Below are 23472 nucleotides of genomic sequence, written 5' to 3' on the forward strand. Positions count from 1 at the left end.
AAGCGTTCCCAATCTTGCGTTATATACAGCTTCAGCTTATTCAAGAGTTCGGGGTCTCCATTGTTGTACAGTGAAGATGAGTATTTGAACACCCTGCTATATTGTTATATGATTTTTTTTTCAATGATTTATTTGTGCGATACAGCTGCAAATAAGTTTTTGAACACCTGCGAAAATCAATGTTAATATTTGGTACAGTAGCCTTTGTTTGCAATTACAGAGGTCAAACATTTCCTGTAGTTGTTCTCCAGGTTTGCACACACTGCAGGAGGGATTTTGGCCCACAGATCTTCTCTCGATCAGACATGTTTCTGGGCTGTTGCTGAGAAAAAAGAAGTTTCAGCTCCCTCCAAAGATTTTCTATTGGGTTTAGGTCTAGAGACTGGCTAGGCCACGCCAGAACCTTAATATGCTTCTTATGGAGCTACTCCTTTGTTTTCCTGGCTGTGTGCTTCGGGTCATTGTCATGTTGAAAGACCCGGCCACGACCCATCTTCAATGATCTGACTGAGGGAAAGAGGTTGTTCCCCAAAATCTCACAATACATGGCCGCGGTCATCCTCTCCTTAATACAGTGCAGTCGTCCTGTCCCATGTGCAGAAAAACACTTAGAAATCATGGAGGGGTCTGAAATTTTCATTGTAGGTGCATGTCCACTGTGAGAGAGATAATCTATAAAGAAAAATCCAGAAATCACAATGTATGATTTTTTTTAAACATTTTTTTGTGTGATACAGCTGCAAATAAGTATTTGAACACCTGTCCATCAGCTAGAATTCTGACACTCAAAAACCTGCTAGTCCGCTGTCAGATTTAAGCAGCCTAGGACATTTAAAGTACAATTTCTCAAGGAAAAAAGAAAAGAGGAATTTCTGGCTCGTGAGGAGAAAGTGGGATGTCTCTCTTTCACAATCTTCATCCCGTTCTCATCACATCTCCACGTCTCCACTCTCTAATTGCTTAACGTGGTCCGCATCATAACAATAAAATAAATGTCACAAACAAAGCAACCATGACAAAAATAGTCCATGTGAGTCTTTGCAATGTCTTCACCATCCTCTCAAGATCCTCAGTCTTTATGTTGTCTTCTGCGTCACTGTCTGGTGTTTCCACGGCACCCAATGTAACTTGATTGCATCACATTGTTTAAGCACATCATAGCAAAGTTTTCATGTCACCCAATGGGCCTCTCGATTGCATCACATCACATGAGCAATGAAGCATTAAAAACAACCAAGAAAGCAAATATGAGATAACTTCATATCCAATTAATCCAACATTTCCTTCCTGTTTATCTAAAATTTGCTTAAATTCTCATCACCAAAAATAGACACTTTGCCAGATCTTCGACTACTTTGATACACTCAGAGGAAAAATGCTTGTTTATGCATCGTCATGGAAACAGATCAGGTAAGTCAGCCAGAATACTCCCTTATGATTTGTCCCCAGCAAAGGATGCATCTACGGCATTTTGTTCTCCATGTGTGATATCGCTGTGGTAATAATTCAGTTTAGGCAAGAGCGCAGAGAATACAGCAACAACCACACAAAGTCAAAATACCTGCGAAAACCGCAAAGGAATTAAAAAAGATGAGACGAGTGCTCTGTATTTGCCGAACACGCTCATTCATTTGTCCAACATGGAGGTGTCAACACCAGAGTGCTCATTCACCTTACCGTAGAGGACCCTAAGGCCTTCTATAGCCCTAGTCAGACTACCGTCAGCAGCCATATGGTTAAGGACGAAGATGCATCGCTCCCCAAAGAGAGCGCAGACACCACCTTTTCAAGCCAGGCACATGTCGATGGCTATTTGGTTTTCAAATGGTATTTAATAAGTGGCTGCGAGTTGTTCATGCACCAGCTCGAAAACACTTTTGAGTCCAATTTCCCAATTTTGGACATTGTTGTGGTTGTACTTTATTCTCTCCATGTTATTGTTGGTTGCACACCAACAACACAGGAAGGACTCCAATCCAGATGCCACTTGGTCTGCCAATTTACACTCACTTGGAATACCACGGGAACACGAATGCATAGATGTATGGTAGATCGTTTTATCCCTGCCATTCAGCTGCTCTCTTCCACGCCATTGTTCAACTGAAATTGCCTGTACAGTATAAGTTGATTCAATAACAGACATAGGATGAATAAAGTACAATAATGTTACATTCTTGGGCAATTTATTAGAAAGCCTGTTTTTCTCTACACCACTACCAGATGTCACTATGTGACAATCGCTTCAATGAATTCTCAATCATCAAAATCATTTTACACATCATTGCTGATAAATTTCCCAATTTGTTTCCGGTTCCAGGCCAATGGACGCAAGTGAAATACCAGGTGAGAATGAGAAAACAACAACAACAAAAAAGTCAATGGATATACAGAATCCCAATTTTTGCATTCATTATCAGGGACTGTTTTACTTATTACTTCCAAGGTGTAATTATCTGCTAATAGCCCTGGGCTCATCTGTAAAAGTGGTCTGGTACCCATGCAAACGACCCAATCTTTTGATAAAGCTGTTGCTGCTTGTTCAACCATAAGAAGCCAATTATTATTCTGTCCCGAAATAACTGTTTTTACATAAAACCACTCATCAACCTTTAGCTTCTGAATTACCCTTACCTTTTCCAATGTTTCTTTAGGAGAAAGGGTGCTAGCTGTTACCTCTGTAGTTTTCGCAAAGCATCAAAGTGAAGCGTTGATTACCGGAGATGTAGACCCAGAGGAAAAAGCCCCAACATGGATTTGCTCCTTCATTATTTCCATTAGTCAACAAAGTGTCCCAACTCGTGTGCATCAGATTATTCATCATATACCACTTAATTTGACTAAGCACTGCTCCTTGTTCCCCTATCTGTCGAACTTGACCATGGGATTATTATAAAATTAACATTTGGATGATCATCGCACGCATGAGAACCCAATTGTGGATCATTTAGGTTTTGGATTGCCATAGGTTTCTCATGCATGGCAGGACAACATTCTGACATCCCACAGATATCTCAAAAGCAGGAAGAATGTTACAATGGTTACGACCACTCCACAGCATCCCATTTCGGGACCTCACCACTTTAGGGTAGGTATTTCATCTAGGTATTCCTATAGGTTTGGTGTCTTTAAATTTCTTCACTAGGCATCAGCTATTTTGAGATACTATAAATCTCCACCCAGCTTGTTAACCAGTCTTTAGCTCACCTCCCCAATCGGATCCTCGACTGAAATTACCTTTTAGAATGTGCCAAATGAATCAAAGTCAACCTAGTTTTTACAGCTGTGAGTGTTCAACAAAACCTGAAGTGGACATTCCCACTTGGGCAAATACCAGTGCTTCTTTATGCTTCTCACCGGGATCCAGTCTCCTGGTTCCACCAATGTGGTGTCCAGCTGACGTCAATACGTCGGAATGCTCTGTTGGAAAGAGTTCTATCCATTTTGAGAATGCATCTATTATGAACAAGCAATCCTTTTTTTATATTGTGTCAGGTACATCCAATTTGACATTCGTTAAATACCAAGTAATAAGGAGAGAAGGCCTGTTTTCTGTTGCTTGAGCCCAAAGAGAACGAAGAAGAGTCAGGGACAATTCTTGAATGTTCTAAAGCAGTCTTCCTTGAAACCTCTCTTTTTATTAGATTTTGGCGGTCCTACCAATGGTGACAAATCTAAAGGGTGGGGGCGAGCAAAAATGTGTTTGTGTGACTATGTGCCTGCATGTTGTTGGAAAGTTACTATATGTAAACTAACAAATATGTATGATAACTACATATGTGCTGAGCAAAGCGTTCTTTGCAAGAAGAAGCATTCTCTTCATTGCAGCAAAAGTGTGATAAACATACATTTTGATTAATAAATCTCACTTTGGTTTAATTCAATAAAGTTCATGTGGACAATTTGGAGAATGTTTATTTTAATTTTTTTATTTTTTGTGGGTATAATATTAATTTTACCTGTCCTCCAATTATTTTGTGGGTATAATGTTAATGTTACCTGTCCTACCATTATCCCTTCCGTTGAGACATGCATTACCTCATGGCTCAATTTAGACAAGTTAATTTGGTACAACTGGTTTATTGCTTGGCCAACAAAAAGATAAAACATAGATGTTGTTTTTTAGTATTACCTCTTTCTTTTCATACATCCTGTTCCATTTTTGGACTCTTTTGCTAAATTTCTCGTAGCGTATTCAATTCTAGATTTGTACTTGTATCAACATCATAATTTGAGCGTTGTTTTTTCTTTTGCTCCCACTGCACCTTCCTTTATTATTCTATCAGCAATGCATTTCCAAATGAAATTATATTTTTGTTTGATGTCTGTGTGACACATTTGGATACAGCAACAGGTTTTTGCAGTTGTGTTTCATTTAGTAATTGAACTAACAATTTTGCATATTTTTTTTTTCCCCACTATTGCGCAAAAATATGAACCGTTCCAAATGCATATTGGTTGTCTGTATGAATCGTAAAATTTTTGTTTAGTTTACATGCCTCAGTTAGTGTTACTAGTTCCACTGTTTTTGCAGAAAAGGCTACAGCATATTCTGATTCTGTTTTACCAAATACAAACACAACATACATTCCCTATTGGTAATGGCTGGTTTTTCATGTCACATCTGCTTTATTACTGTTTTTTTTTCTTTGCCAATTCTTGACAATCATGTTTTGTTCCATCTCCCAGAAATGGCAACATTTGCTGGATTAAGAGTTGCACATCTTTCTATTGGGATAGAAATGTCATGTTTAGCAGAAGGTGGAACAAAACAGTTAATGAATTTATTTCTATGAAGTCACAAAGTGACCTTTGAAAGTCATAATCTTATCACAATTTGGCAAAACCAAGACTGCACTTGTCACAAATGCTTGCTTTATGTTGCAAATTGCTTTTTTTTTCGCTTCGGCATTCCATTTCAACAATGATGTCATTTTAAAATCTTTCTCATTGCATCGTTTTGTGTAATGGAGCTGTTAATTTGGATAATTTGGTACCCAAATTCAGGATTAACTTGTCAGTCCCAAAAATGACCCATTGTTAATTTGTTTGTGGCTTTAGACTTTGTAAAATGTTTAACCTGTTATTGGCAAATTTGGAGTTTGTTTTTGCTTTATGCCCATCCTCAGCCAGACGCTTTAAAAGAGCCACTGTCTTTCACGTTTCCTTATCAAGGGACGCTATCAGTACATCATTTAAATCAACCATGGAGTTGAAATTTTGACTCCAAATGTAAATGGAAACCAAATTTGGCATTCTTTACCCACTGGGGTTGAGAAAAATGCATTACTTATATCTGTTATGTTGAATATAACACACACACACACACACACACACACACATATATATATATAATATAACAACAATAACATCTGGTCTGAGGGAATTAAAGTGTCAGGGTCGGGCATGCAAGGTCGTCTTATTTTGCATGTCCTGAGGTGCAGTCGGCACACTCCCCTTAAAGTTTTGTCCAATTCCAGTCTGTCTCAGTTGGTCATTATTTTATGATGTCATGTCTTATTGTGAAAAGGCATTTGGGGGTAGAGAGGAGCGTGCAATCACCTCTGTTCTTAATTTTCAACTTTCCTTTTATTGTCCTGATGTCAGTCCTGTCTCGTCATCATCTCTTCTATGAAACATCATTTAATATTCTTTCTCTCAACTTTCTTTTCTCGATCTCATGCTATTTTCATCCATATTCTATATATCTCTTTATTACTACTCATTATTATTACTTACTTAATATATACTGTTACAAGGTCGCTATTTTCTGGCTATTTAACTGAACAGTGAAATTCTGTTGGATTTACATAAATATTTGTTTTGTCGGATTTCATTTTTCCAACATATTTCCAATCTTTACACTGCAGTGTGTCTCAAAGTTTTTCCTTTCAATATTTTCCTCCATTTTAGTCAATTGAACCAGTCAACAACTCCTAAGCAGTTCTAAGTGGCTTTGTACTGGAGTTCTAAGTGGATTTGTTCTACAGCTCTTTCAAGTGCAAAATTGTTGCCTTTATTTTCCACAGCGGCATGTTAAGTTTACAACTGAGGCTATACCTCTTTTCTTTTTCAATTTTCTCTTGCACACGCCGGTTTAGGGGTGTTTATGGAATTTATTACGAAGCTATTTACACACGGAATTTAAGTGCATGACAGGGCTCCGCCAGCCTCGGGGTGTATAGGGAATTTTAGGGGCAAAGCTATTTACACACGCAATTTAAGTGTGCGACAGGGCTCCGCCACCCTCAAATTACTTTCCATTGACTAGCATCATCAAGGCTTAATCGTTTCTCCTTACATGCTTTAATGACTCCCCGTCATTTACTCTTTGAACTGGTTTCACTCTTTTTTTTAAACCAAAATTGGACTCACCCAGTTGTCTTCCGTCCGTCTCTGGATCCCGTCAACCATCGGATACCAGCCAGTGGGCCGCACACGGGTCCTGGAAAGGGCCTTTAGACTCAGAAGGAGTCTGCCGTGGCCATGGTCTTTCTGCTATTAAACACACCCGCTGGAATCCTCAGGCATCTTGGGATCCAGCTTGAAGGACCAATTTAATGTCAAGTTTAAGCAGCCTAGGACATTTAAAGTACAATTGCTCAAGGAAGGAAGACAAGAGGAACTTCTGGCTCATGAGAACATGGAATGTGTCTCTTTCACAATCTCCAACTCGTTCGAACCACATCGCCACATCTCCACTCTTTTATTCCTTAGCGTGGTCCGTATCACAACAAAGCAAATGTGACAAACAAAGCAACCATGACAAAATAGTCCATGTGAGTCTTTGCGATGTCTTCACCGTCCTCTCGAGATCCTCAGTCTTTATGTTGTATTCTGCATCACTGTCTGGTGTTTCCGCGGCACCCAATGTAATTTGATTGCATCACATTGTTTAACCACATCATAGCAAAGTTTCCATGGGACCCAATGGGCCTCTCAATTGCATCAGATCACAAAAGCAATTAAGCATTAAAATCCAAGAAAGCAAATATGAGATAAATTTACATGCAATTAATCCAACATCCATCTTTAAAAGTCCACTTCCACTCCATGTATTATCCTGAGTCACATACACTTGTGTGAGGTCGTTAGCTGCATAAAGATACCTGTCCACCCAATAAAATCAGTAAGACTAAAACTTGTAACATGGCTGAGACCAAAGAGCTGTCCAAAGATACCAGAGACAAAATTGTACAACTCCACATGGCTGGAAAAGGGCTACGGAAAATTGCCAAGCAGCTTGGTGAAAAAAGGTCCACTGTTGGAGCAATCGTTATAAAATGGAAGAAGCTAAACATGACGGTCAATCTCAATCAGAGTGGAGCCCCATGCAAGATATCACCTCGTGGGGTCTCAATGATCTTTAGAAAGGTGAGGAATCAGCCCAGGACTACACGACAGGACTTGGTCAATGACATGAAAAGAACTGGGACCACCGTTTCCAAGGTGACTGTTGGTAACACACTAAAACGTCATGGTTTGAAATCATGCATGACATGCAAGGTTCCCCCGCTTAAACCAGCACGTCAAGCCCCATCTTAAGTTTGCCAATGTCCATTTGGATGATACAGAGGAGTCAAGGGAGAAAGTTTTGTGGTCAGATGAGACTAAAATGTAATTTTTTTGGTTATAATTCCACTAACCGTGTTTGGAGAAAGACGAAAGACGAGTTTCATCCCAAGAACACCATCCCTTCTGTGAAGCATGGGGGGGGGGTAGCATCATGCTTTGGGGGAGTTTTTCTGCACATGGGACAGGACGACTGCACCGTATAAAGGAGAGGATGACTAGGGCCGTGTATTGTGAAATTTTGGGGAGCAACCTCTTTCCCTTAGTCAGAGCATTGAAAATGGGTCGTGGCTGTGTCTTTCAACATGACAATGACCCTAAGCACACAGCGAGGACAACCAAGGAGTGGCTCTGTAAGAAGCATATCAAGGTTCTGGCGTGGCCTCGCCAGTCTCCAGACCTAAACTCAATAGAAAATTGGGAGGGAGCTGAAACTCTGTATTTCTCAGTGACAGTCCAGAAACCTGTCTGATCGCGAGAATATCTGCGTGGAGAAGTGGTCCAAAATCCTTCCTGCAGTGTGTGCAAACCTGGTGAACAACTCCATGAAATCTTTGACCTTTGTAATTGCAAACAAAGGCAATTGTACCAAATATTAACATTGGTTTTCTCAGGTGTCCTAGGCTGCTTAAACCTGACAGCGGACTAACAGGTTTTTGAGTGTCAGAATTCTAGGTGATAGACAGGTCTTCAAATACTTATTTGCAGCTATATCACAAAAATAAATTCTTAAAAACATCATACATTGTGATTTCTGGATTTTTCTTTTTATATTATCTCCCTCACTGTCGACATGCACCTACGATGAAAATTTCAGACCCCTCCATGATTTCTAAGTGGGAGAACTAGCAATATAGCAGGGTGTATAAATACTTTTTTTTCACTGTACATCCTTCACTACTTCGTGTTTTTTCACTTTTCGCGGGTAGTTCTGGTCCAATTGACCCCTCCGTACAGGGCACTTAACCACGCCTCCTGAAGTGACGTCACGCCACGTGCGCTCACGTAAGACAAACAGTAAAAATGGCAAATACAATACAATACATTCTGAACTGCGACAGACTCTATGCTTCTGATTTCATTCAAATCAACGATATATTATAGATTCTAAATACAATACATTCTTAACTGAGAGAGACGCCATGCTTCTGATTTCATTCAATCATTCACACATAGCAATGTTATGCTAGCGGAGAACGTCTCATTCATTTATACGAGACGTGTATTAAAAATCAAATTTAGGGCATATCTTCGTGCAAACACAGTCTGGTTAAGCTTCTGGCCGCGAGCCAGCAAGAAATCAATACGTTTGTGCAGTCCGATCATCGCTAAATATCGCTCAACAAAGAATAAGTGTGGCAATCGTTCACACGCAGCAGTGTTATGCTAGCGAAGAACTTCGAATTCTTTTATATGAGACATCTATTGAAAATCAAATATAGGGCATACCTTCGTGCAAACATATGTGTTCCGGTTGATATTAGATGGATTTAGTTGATGATGCGGTCTTCCACAAAGTTTGATCCATCGAAGGCATTTTTCGTACTGGGTCTTCGGTTTTGGAAAGGGTACGAATCGAACTCCACCAACTAGCCTTTCAGGATACCTGTCGTCACTATTACAAAGTCCGTGACTACACCTCTTAACCATATTTTTTGTTAAATAACCCAAATACGCGATAAAACGCTAACTAAACCTATACTGGACCATTCAATGTTGTCAGAGAAAATGGCGGGAGCAAAAACGGGCTATGGTCTATGCAGATCTCTGGCCTCTGATTGGTCAGTGACGCGGATTGCGCAATATCCACGGAGGGGTCAATTAACTACTAAAAACAAGGGATTACTATATAAGTGTGTGTGTCCATTTTCCAAGCCACTTATCCTCACAAGGACCGCGGGAGTGCTGGAGCCTTTTTAGCTGATTTTGGGTGAAAGGCGGAGGACACCAGTCAGTCGCAGGGCGAGATGTGAATAATGTTACGTAAAATGTATCATAAACGGGGCGGTAAATAATAACATTAAAATTAGAGTGCGTGCAACAAGTGAACCAACCTGCTCTGCATAGGACAATCTGAGGCTGCAGATTGAACACAGTGTCCAGTAGTTGACGCTGTGGGTCTTCCTCCTCTTTTGGTCCATGAACTTCTTCCTGGGACTTTCCTGTCGTTTTTGCACGCATTTTCATATGACGAGCACCATACTTTCTGCCCTAAATAAGACCGATAAGAATATCAAGTGAAAATCAGACATCTTAATTACATCAAGATTCAGATTTGAACATTGTGAGTTAAAAGGTACATATGTGAAAGTGGCAAAGCACCAAAGTCAACAAAAGAATACAGTAAAACAAGTAATTTTGCATTGTAAAAGCTAGAGATAAATAAGACAGCTTTTTTTCTTTTACTCTAGAAGAGACAGTTTGTGATGAAACAGACGTTAACAAACGCCTTCAGAATCCATCCATCCAATTTCTGATCCGCTTATCCTCACAAAGGTTGGTGGACTGCTGGAGCCTATTCCAGCTACAGTGCAGAAAATAAATATTTGAACACTCTGCTATATTGCAAGTTCTGCCGCTTAGAAAAATCATGGAGGGGTCTGAAATTTTCATCATAGGTGCATGTCCACTGTGAGAGATATAATCTAAAAAGAAAAATCCAGAAATCACAATGTATGATTTTTTAACTTATTATTTGTGTGATACAGCTGCAAATAAGTATTTGAACACCTGAGAAAACCACTGTTAATATTTGGTATAGTAGCCTTTGTTTGCAATTACAGATGTCAAACGTTTATCAGCTTGAATTCGGACCCTCAAAGACCTGTTTGTCCGCCATTAAAAGTCCACCTCCACTCCATGTATTATCCTGAATCAGATGCACCTGTGTGAGGTCGTTAGCTGCTGAAAGACACCTGTCCATCCCATAAAATCAGTAAGACTCAAACTTGTAACATGGCCATGACCTAAGACCTGTCCAAAAACACCAGAGACAAAATTGTACAACTCCACACGGCTGGAAAGGACTATGGAGAAATTGCCAAGCAGCTTGGAGAGAAAAGGTCCACTGTTGGAGCAATCATTAGAAAATGCAAGAAGCTAAACATGACGGTCAATCTCAAACAGAGTGGACCCATGCAAGATATCACCTCGTGGGGTCTCAATGATCCTTAGAAAGGTGAGGAATCAGCCCAGGACTACACGACAGGACTTGGTCAATGACCTGAAAAGAGTTGGGACCGCCGTTTCCAAGCGTACTGTTCGTAATACACTAAGACATCATGGTTTGAAATCATGCATGGCTTGGAAGGTTCCTCTGCTTAAACCAGCACATGTTACGTTTGCCAATGACCATTTGGATGATACAGAGAAATCATGGGAGAAGGTTTTTTGGTCAGATGAGACCAAAATTAAACTTTTGGGTCATAATTCCACTAACTGTGTTTGGAGGAAGACGAATGATGAGTTCCATCCAAAGAACACCATCCCAACTATGAATCATGAGAGTGGTAGCAACATGGTTTGGTGGTGTTTTTCTGCACATGGGACAGGGTGACTGCACCGTATTAAACGAAGACTTTGTCGAAACTAATGGGAATGTGAGCACACATTAAAAGTTAGGAGATGAGGGTTCAGTGTTTCTTTTAATGCCAGACTTATCCGCAGATTTTTAAGAGAACTATATCTAAATTGCAAAAGTATTATCGAAATTCCGCTCTCGCTCAGACATTTGCTGTAAATAGTAACCAGGAAGAGTTGTGTTCTGAGAGCAAGCAAAGCGGGTTGATGCTCTGTGTCATTACCGACCATTGAGCAAACAAAATAAAAATACCAATGTATAATGTTCAAGCGTTTGAGCCAGAACACACACAAGCAGAACGTGTTGGGAGGGACGTGGCACTGTCGACGAACAATAACAGTCCCACGCAATGGACCGCGGAGACTTGATGCTTTTCTTAGGAGTTGGTTTAGATGTAGAGTATATATACCAGGTGATCAGACTTTTTTTTTTTTTTAAACAACAAGTTATAGTTTTCAAGCAGCAAAGCTTCGCGCAATCCACTGGCAGCGGGGGTTGGGTGTGGGCTGTTGCACACGTGGATCACCGTAAATAGTAACCGGGTAGTATTACACGGATATATCCATCCATTTTCTTGGCCGCACGATGGTCGAAGGTGTGCTGGAGGCTATCCCAGCTGTCAACGGGCAGGAGGCAAGTTTACACACACGCAGACACAGGGAGAACATGCAAACTCCGCACACGGAGGTCCGGGATTGAACAGCTGTGCCACCCTCGTAACGTATGGTGTTGCTTTACCGTATCAGCACAAGAGGCTATAACCTAGTGGCTAATAACCAATAATGATTAAATGCGTGCAAATTTCCCTGCTGATGAATGAGCCTCAACTGTGACAGCCTGTAGGAATAATTGTGATCATAATTATCATACATTTGCTTCCAATAAAGAAATGCTCTGCTCTGCCCTAGATAACGTGGCAGCCTCCTAGCAGGAGATAGCAAGAACAAAAACATCTAATCATCAGAACTGTTAGAACTGCTGCCTGTTAAAGAAATGATGACCACACATGTATTCAGCAATATTCCACACATGCACACCCACATGAAGAAACATTTACACCTTGTTTCAAACTGGTTTGGTTGTCGTCTACCTTTTGTAACATCCATGTAAATAAGGGGCGTCTCAAAACTAAATAAATAGAGGTGCCGAGGAGAGGATAATCAGAGAGTGCAGTGGTGAATTGTACGAGACAGTTCCTCTCCTCTTTCCTCGCTATACTTGAACTGGTGTCTTTGCTTCCTTTTTTGTCCTGTTTAATGAATGTCTGATTGGTGAACCTGACATTTACTTGGTCCTTCGAGCCGGATCTCAAGATACCTGAGGTTTCCAGGGGCCGAGTTGACGTCCAGGCAAAGACCGTGGCCACGGCACTTGAGACCCTTTCCGGGACTGGGCCTCGACTTTGCGCCTGGAGGCTGAGGGTTGACGAGAAGCCGAAGGAAGTGAAGACATCTCTGGTGAGTAGGAATCTCCCACACTCATGAGGAATGAGTGAATGCGCGTCTGGGTGACTGCGGCAGAACCAAACCTCGAGAATACTAGTCACTATCCAGTAGACTAATTAGTCTATAAAACTCAGAAAAGGGCAAGGTGTGTCCTGTACGTGAGCTCCGTGAAACGTGTGCATGTGTAAAAGTGTGAGTGGAGGTTCGCAACCTCATTTGAACGGGAAATTGAGTGACAACTGTTTGAGGATGCAGGGGTAAGAATTCGCCGCCACTTGTGCTAGAAGCTTGAGGATTACCTCAAACGGAACGTAATTGTCACCCTGTTCAGGCGGAAGTCAGTATAGTCACCCAAGGTGAAGCACTGACTCCAACAGGGAAAAAACAAATAGCAAAATAGTTGATAAATATCAAAATAGTTGAAACACAACATCTCGGAAAAAAATAATAATAATGATGTGTAAGGACTAGAAGTTTGTAGAAAGCAAATGTCCTACTAAAACACATCTAAATTTGTGGATAACACAATATGACTTTGCTGGCCAGCTCAAAATATATAACACAAAAAATATATATATAGTTAACCTGCAGGATAAAATAAGAGAAACACACACACAAAAAAAAAACAAAAACAACAACAACAACAAAAAAGGCAGGACTCAAGATGATGTGAAAACAGCCATAAAAGGTATCACATCTCATAAAGTTGATGTAACATAATTCGTCCAGGGAACGGAAGACTTGAGAAAATCTTCCCACTTAAATGGTGTAGAAGTACAACAAATTTGGATGACAGCAAAGTACTTTCTCACAGAAGCAGGGAGTTCAAGGGTTAATATCGCACACTTCTACTAGATTTAAAAAAAAAAGCAATTTTTTTTTCTGCCATTGGAAGAGCAAAATAAAACAACAATGAACCATTTGAAGAATATATAATTGGAATAAATGCATGTTTTAAAGCAAATAGTGGCATTCCTGAAGATCACACTCCAGGGAGTGTGTATCAAGGGCAATTAAAAAAATGCTCTTCACGTGAATTCAAATAATCCTATAAAACAATGGATTGAAAAACATTGTGTTGACAAACCGACTGGCAGCCTGTAACAATACGTTAACCAAGCACTACACGCAGAAAGAGTGCTACAAAATAAGAAAAAGAAAATTGACACCTTTCTGACAGAAAAAGGAGAAATTTATGGAGCTTTATGCGAAACATTTAATAATTGTGGCCGCAGATGAGGAAGAGAGCAGCCATCTCCCCATCAAAAATGTCACAACTAATGCTCCCAAAATGCAACTTTTTAATTTGCCTCTTACGTTTTTTGGGAAGACATGGCTTGCTGAAACTAGGACTGGGCTTAATTCCCTCTCTGACAGGAAAAATAGAAGTAAAAAGAAAAAAAAGAAATTACTGGGAGGACAGTTAAATATCTTACAAAATAGGAATCCAGCGCTCTATTATTACACCTTAGATATTCCAAACAAACCTCCCACAAGAACAGGAGATTTCTTGCTGCAAACAGCTCAAGACGTGATTGAACAACCACAAAATGACGTAGGAAGTGACTCATTGCACGTGACTATGTACTATAAGATACTGTAAACTTATAACAACCCACACCATAAAAAAATCATGATTATCTGTACTCAGATGGTATATCAGTTGTGGTGACAGGAACAAGGCTGACTGACAAACTAAATGCACTACACAAGGAATGGTCACCACACACGTCATTACAACAGGAGTGGAAGAGTTTGGGACAATTTGTTTTGGTAGTACGAAATGTTCCTGATTGGACAGAAAAAGAGCCAGATTTGGATTGGGACGACTGAACTGTACAGACAATATCTTATTGGACAGTGTTAATCTGCGACCAGATGCTGCTGTATTCACAGTGGTATCACAATCTACACAGACAATACTGGAAAAATAGAGGAATAGCAACAACTACAGGGAACAAAGTGACATATGCAGAGCTACTACAAAATTTGCTCATAGCAGTTCAATTACCAAAAGAAATAGCCATATGTAAATGTGCAGTACACACATCAAATACAGACAAAGAATCATTAGGAAAGGGATTTACAGATAAAACAGCAAAAGAAGCAGCAAAACCTTTATGGTATTAGCTGACCATGTAACAAATGAAGACATACTTTGAGATGATGTGTTAAACAAAATGCAACAACAAACCTTACCAGCAGAACTAAAAATGTGGAAAAAATAAGGTACTACATTACAAAATGGGAATTATGTCAGCACAGATACAAAAAAAATTCTACCAAAAACATTTTTTAAGTGGGCGGCAATCTTGAGCCATGGGAAGTCTCAGGTCTCAACAGGGGGAATGGTAGCCCTGGTACAAAGGCATTACATGATCCGTGGATTTAACTTGTATGCAAAAAACTTTTTTTGTAGGGCTTGTTTGATCTGCGTGCGACATAATCCACAAGGGAATGTGTATACAAAATGTGGTCAGTTTCCTCAAGCTACACATCCATTCATCCCTCCATCCATTTTCTTAGACGCTTATCCTCACAAGGGTCGCGCGGGGGGCTAGAGCCTATCCCAGCTGTCAACAGGCAGGAGGCAAGGTGCACCCTGACCTGGTTGCCAGCCAATTGCAGGTCACATGGAGACAAACAGTCGCACTCACAATCACACGTAGGGGCAATTTGGACACAATGATAGATTTCGTCTAACTATACATACATTATAAGCACGTAAGGGTCTCATTCCATTCAAAACACTGTTTGGGAGACCATACAAATTACCAATAATTTCCACACAATGAGAGATAGACGAATGATGAAGGAAAAAAAAACACAAGTGGGTCCCTTTCAGGAGTTATTAAGAACCCCAAACATCTTAAAAATTTGCAAAAAGGTGTACTTGAATTCATTTTTTGATTGTAGGAAAGTTATTTCTTTTGAAATCATTGTTAACACAAATAAAACAAATTTTTTTTATTGGCCACTTGTAAGATAGCTGTTCTCATTCCCACTGCCAAGGTCGCTGTAGTCCGGTTACACATGGGAGTGAGACTGCTGTCATAATGGTGACTAAACAGTAAAATTTTGCTTTTGGGTATTGGATGAAAATGCTACCCGTTATTTTCATTTTTCTGTTCGAGTGGTACCTGTGGGAACCACTCAAGGTCCCACCCCCAAAAAATAAATAAAATAAAACAAAACAAATTGGATAACTACATACAAAAAACGTGTCCAAAAGATTGTAGCGTTTGCACAGATCCAGAGATAATACCAACGCTATTTGTTGATAATGAATGCAAAAAAAAAAAAAACTTGGGGGATTCTGTGTATCCATTAACTTCTTTTGAAAAACTAAAAAAACATTGTTTTCCAATGGCATGTCACTAGGAAATTTCACATGCATCAATTTGATAGGACAAGAAACAAATTGGGATTTTATCAGCATTGATGTGTGAAGCCATTTTTGTGCCACTGTCATGGTGGTGCGACAGTAACCAACAGTAACCGACAGTTTTTTTTACGCCAGATGCCTTTCCTGACGCAACACTTCCGCATTTATTCGGAGAGAGAGCTGAAGCCAATCCCAGCTAACTTCGGGCAGCAGCAGACTACATGCCGAACTGGTCGCCAGCCAGTCGCAGTGCAGATGTCGACACCATCACTGAGCGGGAATCGATCCCACGCTGCCTTAACTCGAAATGTCCCTTTGAAGCAAACCCGAACTACAACGTGGCCCGCAAGAGAAATGAGTTTGACATCCCTGCACTACACGTGGATATACCTTACACACTGTAAAAGGTCATCTCAGCTGAGTCACCCAAGGGGAAAGGTGAGCAAAGACCAGCATACGGTGGGTGCAGATTTATAGTATCTGAAAATACCTGAAGGCTGGTGAAGATTTAAAAGACACTTGACTCATTTAGGGGTGACTTGGTCGACATGACTTCAAAATGGCTAAATAATATGATGTTGGGCTGCAACATTGACAGCCGTAATGATATTTTTGTTCATATGCTACTTTTGGACACCTGTAAAGCTGACAAAAATACATAACAACAGAACCAATAATTATACTCAGTCAACTATGCCTACCACACATAAGATAAAGAGGCGCAACCTCATTTTAAATAACTTTGGTAAACAACTATGCGGGAGGCATAAGAGGAGGACTCCATGTGTGCCTCCCAGTGAATCGGTTCAGCACTTTTTCAATTCCTTGGCAGAGTCTAATTGCTGGGGATTCCATATTTGGGCTTATGCTAAATGAAACCCCCACTTTCTTCTCACCATTTGCCAATTCAATGCTACCTTAAACCCGAATGCCATACAAAAGAGTACGTATACTATGGAGGAAGTATTTTAATTGAAAAATCCTGAGGAACATTTTTTCATTATTATGATTATCTTTTTTTTTTTTTTTTTTTTTTTTTTTTTTTACAAATAGGAAACAAAACTGGTTGTTATTAATGTAGAATGCAGCTAACATGGTAAACTATAGTTACATCACATGCATGGGCCCTAGGCCACTAATGTGTGTCATTCCAACAGAAATGCCAACACAATGTACCCTGGAGGTAATGACTAAAACAACTCCTAACACCACTTGTCAGAAATGGAAAAGTGTTTATCCAACAACTAAGGCAGTAAATGATAAACTGATATTTTCTACTAATGTTGCATTGGCTGATTTCTCCTGTGTTAGCTTTACAGGACAGATTTTAAGGTGGGAAGTCTCAACAAAACATGGTGTCATGATATCCATCTGCAAACTGTCCCACTGCTCCCATGCAGCGATTTGTTGTGGTGGTGTGTTGGTCAAAAGTTGTATGACACACTGATAAATGTAGCAGGAACGTGTACAGTGGTATCACTGCTTTTATCTGTGACTGTGTTTCCATCCAAACCAGAGGATATACAATTGGCCGCATCCATCTTTGGACCTCCCCTTGGGTTCTCCCGAAGGCGAAGGTCCTCTTGGAAAGATGGAGATCTGACATACATTGATGCAAATGGCATCCCAACTGCATACCAGATGAGTATAAGTTGGTTAACGAGATTGCTGCAGGATGGGAATCCATCTTGTTATGGATAACTCTGAATAAAAATGTTGACAGAATCAACTACATACATTACAATGTACAGAAACTAGGTAATTATACGGAAGCAGGCTTTATTGCCATAAGGGAAAAACCAGCTGCAACCTCACTCATGACGTTCCAGAACCGCATAGAGGTCGACATGCTCCTGGCCGAGAAGGGTGGCGACTGCTCAATGTTCGGTGACCAGTGTTGTATATTCCAAATATCACAGCACCTGATAGGTCACGCGCAAGGGCCATTAAAGGCCTCCGCACCCTGAACCACAAGATGAAGGAGCACTCTGGTGTAAACACATCAGCCAGGTCTGAGTGGTGGAAAAAAAAAAAGTTTGGGAAATCTAAAAATTTGGTGTTCTCTGTCCTAGTTTCTATCGCTGTTTGCAGCTATTCTTGCATTGTGTGGATGTTGTTGTATTCCCTGCATAAAGGAATAACTTAACCAACTTATAACCACTGCTATTGCTCCAACAAATTCAAAATTGGCAGAAATATATCCACTATTGCCACAACAGGGTAATGACAGTGATATTGTTGACCACGATGATGATGTTATGACTTCTCTTCCAGACCTGTTCTCTGATCCAGAAGATTACAAGTAATTAGTGCTATATTTTCCTCCGAGTGTAAGCCGAAAGGGTGATCAATTAGATGATTTAAGGATTTGAGCAAATGTAGGATAAACAGGAGGTTATGTAGAAATAATTCTAAATAGTATTAAGTAACTGCTTCTGACTGCAATGAAGAAATACTTTGCTCTGCTCCAATTCAGTTACTGTTTCTGTCTGCAATGAAGAATTGCTTTGCTCTGCTCTAATTCAGTTACTGTTTCTCCCTGCAATGAAGAAATGCGTTGCTCTGCTCCAATTCAGTTACTGTTTCTGCCTGCAATGAAGAAATGCTTTGCTCTGCTCCAATTCAGTTACTGTCTCTGTCTGCAATGAAGAATGCTTTGCTCTGCTCTAGAAAACGTGGTAGCAAATGTAGGATAAACAGGGGGCAAATGTAGGAATAATTGTGATCATAATTATCATAAATTTGCTTGCAATAAAGAAATGCTTTGCTCTGCCCTAGATAACGTGGCAGCCTCCTAGCAGGAGATAGCAAGAACAAAAACATCTAATCATCAGAACTGTTAGAACTGCTGCCTGTTAAAGAAATGATGACCACACATGTATTCAGCAATCTTCCACACATGCACACACACACGAACAAACATTTACACCTTGTTTCAAACTGTTTTGGTTGTCGTCTTCTTTTTGTAATATCCATGTAAATAAGGGGCGTCTCAAAACTAAATAAATAGAGGTGCCGAGGAGAGGATAATCAGAGAGTGCAGTGGTGAATTGTACGAGACAGTTCCTCTCCTCTCTCCTCGCGAGACTTGAACTGGTGTCTTTGCTTCCTTTTTTGTCCTGTATAATGAATGTCTGATTGGTGAACCTGACACAGTCACAGCATTATCCTGTCAGGTTGACCCCACGAGAGGTTAAAGAAGGACAAATTTGGGTGCCTTTTCCCAGTTTTGGTGCAGAACAAGTTGGCATCTTGGCTTAGCTAGAATGAATAGTCTGTAATGCTAAGCACTGGCGACCTCAGGGCCAGGGTCAAGGATGTTTCTTTCGGTTTGGCTCTGAAAGCTGGCACATATCCAGATTTTGCTTGGATTTCAAAAATGTTCTCTAGTTTCAACTTTTTTTTAATTACTATGGAAAATGTATGTAATTCTAATATTACTTCACAATGGAGGGTTTATTGTACATAGGAATTCCGAGGAGTGTCTTCCTTCAAGGAGAGGATGACCACAGCCATGTATTGTGAGATTTTGGGGAACAACCTCTTTCCCTCAGTCAGAGCATTGAAGATGGGTTGTGGGTGGGTCTTTCAACATGACAATGACCCGAAGCACACAGCCAGGAAAACCAAGGAGTGGCTCCATAAGAAGCATATCAAGTTTCTGGTGTTGCCTAGCCAGTCTCCAGACCTAAACCCAAGAGAAAATTTTTGGAGGGATCTGAAACGCTGTGTTCCTCAACGACAGCCCAGAAGCCTGTCTGATCTCGAGAACATCTGTGTGGAGTGGGCCAAAATCCCTCGTGCAATTTTAGACCCTTCCATGATTTCTAAGCGGGTAACACACAACAGAGCAGGGTGTTGAAATACTTATTTTCTTCACTGTATATCTTTGTGTACTTAATTACTGAAAAAATATATATTCTAAATAAATTCTGTAAATTTGTTCATCTATTTATCCCAGTGAAGCAGAGTGACATAGACCAAATTTCATAGTCTCCTAGTAGATCAGGGGTCAAACATACGGCCCGTGGACAAATACTTATTTACTTCACTGTATCTACAAATATTCATCATTACTTGACAGCTTCAAATGTTATTATAGGACCAAGCCCTATTTCAAATTCATTTATACCCTATCTATGTAAGATTTGATCTTAATCTAGATCGGGGCTGGGGGTCAGATTGCACAGCATTTACACTTGTGCTGACCAAGATGGTACACAAGAGAAGGGCCTCATTGATGTGGTTGGCTTGACCTGAAGAAACAAAAACATTTTATGTTGAAATTTACATTACAATTTTTCCAGAACCAAGTGAAAAGTTTACTTACAACAACTGATCATAAATTAGTCAAAATTGATTGAAGAATAAAAAAAATCTGTGACAAAGCCTGAAGGAATTTTAAATGCATGTATGTACACATGATAATACATTGTGATTACACTGTGTGTGATACACTTTGACACTGTGACGACTTGACAAAAGTGACTACACGATCCATTTGTGTTGCCAATGAACGAGTTGTTGGCCGAATGCATTGCTGACACATACAGCGACACTGACACTTGCCATTCGGAGCTGAGGTATTGTGAAAAATGAATTGCAACTGATATACATAAACTGCATTGGGTAACATTGTGTCTGGAGAAAATTATTGAAGAATATGTGAACTATTACTAATGAACTAATTCTCAATTTTATCAATGGATACATACGTCACCAGAATATTGTGATGTGGATGGTGACTCATCAGTCGGGTGTTCGTCACTTGGACTTGTTGAGAATGCACAGGCGCCCTCAGATTTCTCTGTCTGGTTCGGGGATTCATCAATAAGCTGAAGGATAATAATAAAATAACATCAATTCATCAATATTCAACATGTAATGTAAAAAAAAAGAATAAACCAGAAGCAATATTTCGGATTGGTTTAAAAAAAAAAAGCATTCCAATAAACTAATTTGAATCACAAGACAATAGGCAAAAGACTTGAAGAAAAGAACTTGTATTATGAAAAGTAAAAAGCTGCATTGGGCCAAGACATTGGTTTAATTAACAAACTAACTCTTGCAATGGGTGTCCATCCATCCATCCATTTACTTAGCCGCTTATCTTCACAAGGGTCACAGGAGTGCTGGAGCCTATCCCAGCTGGAGGGAGGGTACACCCTGAACTGTTTGCCAGCCATTCGCAGGGCACATTGAGACAAACAGCCACACCAAGGGGAAATTTAGAGTGTCCAACTAATGTTGCATGGTTTGGGGATGTGGGAGGAAACCGGAGTGCCCGGAGAAAACCCATGCAGGGACGGGGGAACATAAAAACTGCACACAGGGACGGCTGGGATTGAAACCAGGACCTCAGAACTGTGAGGCCAACGCTTTCCAACTGCACCACCATGCCGCAACATTGGGTGTCTTTCAAACAATAAAATTGCTGATGATAAAAACAATAAAATTATCACCCCATATTGAACACTGTCTTACTGTCTTGACAAGTCAATTCAGTCCATTCTTTTGGAATTTTAATTATTTGAGAGAACATTTGGACTGTAATCATCTAAAACTAAGAATTTATTTGGAAGCCAGACAGAAACAACCTATAGTGTTGGTATGACAACACCCATCATAAAGTATCTTGTTGCTTATTCCGGCACTTGCGGCTATAGCTCGGCGACTAATAACCAGTAACAGTGATGTTATCTTCTATTATTGCCCGCATAAACAGTGCACAAAAACAACTTACCATTTTCCTTCGGCATTTCTTTTGTCTGTTTATTGATATTTCTCTCACGGCTGACTGTTTTTTATGTTCAAAAATAGTAGGATAGGCATCCACTGTTAGTGTTTTCTTATGCTTGGTGTAAAGATGTGGTGCGATGGAAAACTTCGGGTCCTGTTCCAGAAACCGTTCTTCGAAGTGATCACTGCAGATGCGTGCAGATTTTCCCGGCTGATGAACGAGCCTCAACTGTGATAGCCACAGTTTTATTCTGTCAGGTTTACCCCACGGGAGGTTAAAGAACGAAAAATTCGGGTGGGATTTCTCAGTTTTGTTGCAGTTTGGTGCACAACACGTCGGCATCTTGGCCTAGCTAGAAAGATTTGTCAGGAATACTAAAGCCTGGTGACGTCACGGGGCAGGGTCATGGACGTTGGTTCCAGCTCTGGCTGTGAAAGCTTATTGATATCTAGATATTGCGTGGATTTCAAATCTGTCCTTTGTTTTAAATTACTTATGTTGTACCCACCTTTTTTTCAATTAATGTACAAAATATATGTAATAATAATATTACTTAAGGTTGGAGGGTTTATTGTACATGGAAATTTTCCTCTCAAATTTCGGTGTGGGGAAAAGACCGAATTACAAAAGTCATTTAATTACAGTCGGTAAGCGCCCATCATTTTTGTCTTGTAATGTTGATTTGACCTGAGGAATAGAGAGCAGTAAATTCAAACCTTTTTGAGTCAAGGCACATATTTTAGAATTGAAAAATATCATGACACACCAACAAACAAAAATGTCATAAAAGTCGATACATTAATTGCTGTAATAATTTTCAACCATCAAACATAAGACCATGAATTAGTTCTGTCGGTAACTTTATCTCACTGGCATGAACAGATGAACAAAGATGTATTATTTATTGTAAATCTAGATTTTTTGATTCATTAGGTCCACGAGTGTGTAGTGAATGAACAAGTCATTTACATATCTGATCGAATCTTTTTTTGTTTTTAACTCGCTAATCGGCCCCAAAAAGTCAGATTGTGTTAAACCTGGATTTTAGGAAAAAAATCTACACAGGCACGAAAAAAAATATTCAAACGGGACAGGCATTTGAACCCCCGTCCTCAGAACTCTATGGCAGACGCGCTAACCAGTCGTCCACCACGACGCCAGATTAGGAAACCAGATTAGGATGCTAATAATAAATGATAACGACCTAGAATATTCCCGACAAAATTTAGTCGTTGGTGTGTCTGTTTTTTAAACACACTTATGTGTCAGTTTTGTCGAACCTTACTAGTACAAGGAGAAGACTTTACAGCCTTGTTTTCTGATGAGGAAAGTGTTGATCGCAAACGCGTCTCTTTGATGCCAAAATAGGCTAAGCGAGGCCGAGAAAATTGAATTTGCACGAAACGACTCTAACCAGACACGAAGACAACGCGAACGATGTTCTAATCCACTAAAATAGTGACGAGAGGGTTCCCTGACAAAGATTACAACATTGTTCCAAATTCAGGAAGATCTTAGCAAATCGATCGAACTTTGTATCGCATGATGAAAAACAAAAATTTATCGCTAGCGCCAGAAGTATTTAAAGCGACGAATGGCCAACTCGCCCCAACAGAAGTCAAACCAGCTGCCTCTTCAAAATAAAAGCTATTCTTCGGACTCCGGGGAATGGCGCAACAACTTTCCCTATGCTGTGGGCTGACCCATTTTTTTTCTTTCTTACTGCAGCCCGTTTGCGGATCTTGTCGCTTTT

At 40.1% G+C, this 23472-nt stretch overlaps 1 protein-coding gene across 4 annotated transcripts in view; it reads right to left on the reverse strand.

Moving 5' to 3' along the window:
* Positions 1–23472, reverse strand: part of LOC133493283 (gastrula zinc finger protein XlCGF57.1-like) — a 30849-nt gene extending 7377 nt beyond the window's left edge. Inside the window, exons 1-4 of one of the 4 annotated variants that reach the window (XM_061806472.1) lie at positions 23005–23375; positions 21723–22406; positions 20695–20814; positions 9624–9780 (exon numbers count right to left, since the gene is read on the reverse strand). In XM_061806472.1, the coding sequence (XP_061662456.1) occupies positions 9624–9780; positions 20695–20814; positions 21723–22061 (616 nt within the window). In that variant the 5' untranslated portion in view covers positions 22062–22406; positions 23005–23375. Of the gene's footprint in view, positions 1–6387; positions 6541–9623; positions 9781–12466; positions 17003–20694; positions 20815–21722 lie in introns of those variants that run through there. The other 3 variants (XM_061806473.1, XM_061806475.1, XM_061806474.1) reach the window with 3 other exon arrangements.

Source organism: Syngnathoides biaculeatus, chromosome 20 (genome assembly GCF_019802595.1).
Source record: "Syngnathoides biaculeatus isolate LvHL_M chromosome 20, ASM1980259v1, whole genome shotgun sequence".
NCBI lineage: Eukaryota > Metazoa > Chordata > Actinopteri > Syngnathiformes > Syngnathidae > Syngnathoides > Syngnathoides biaculeatus.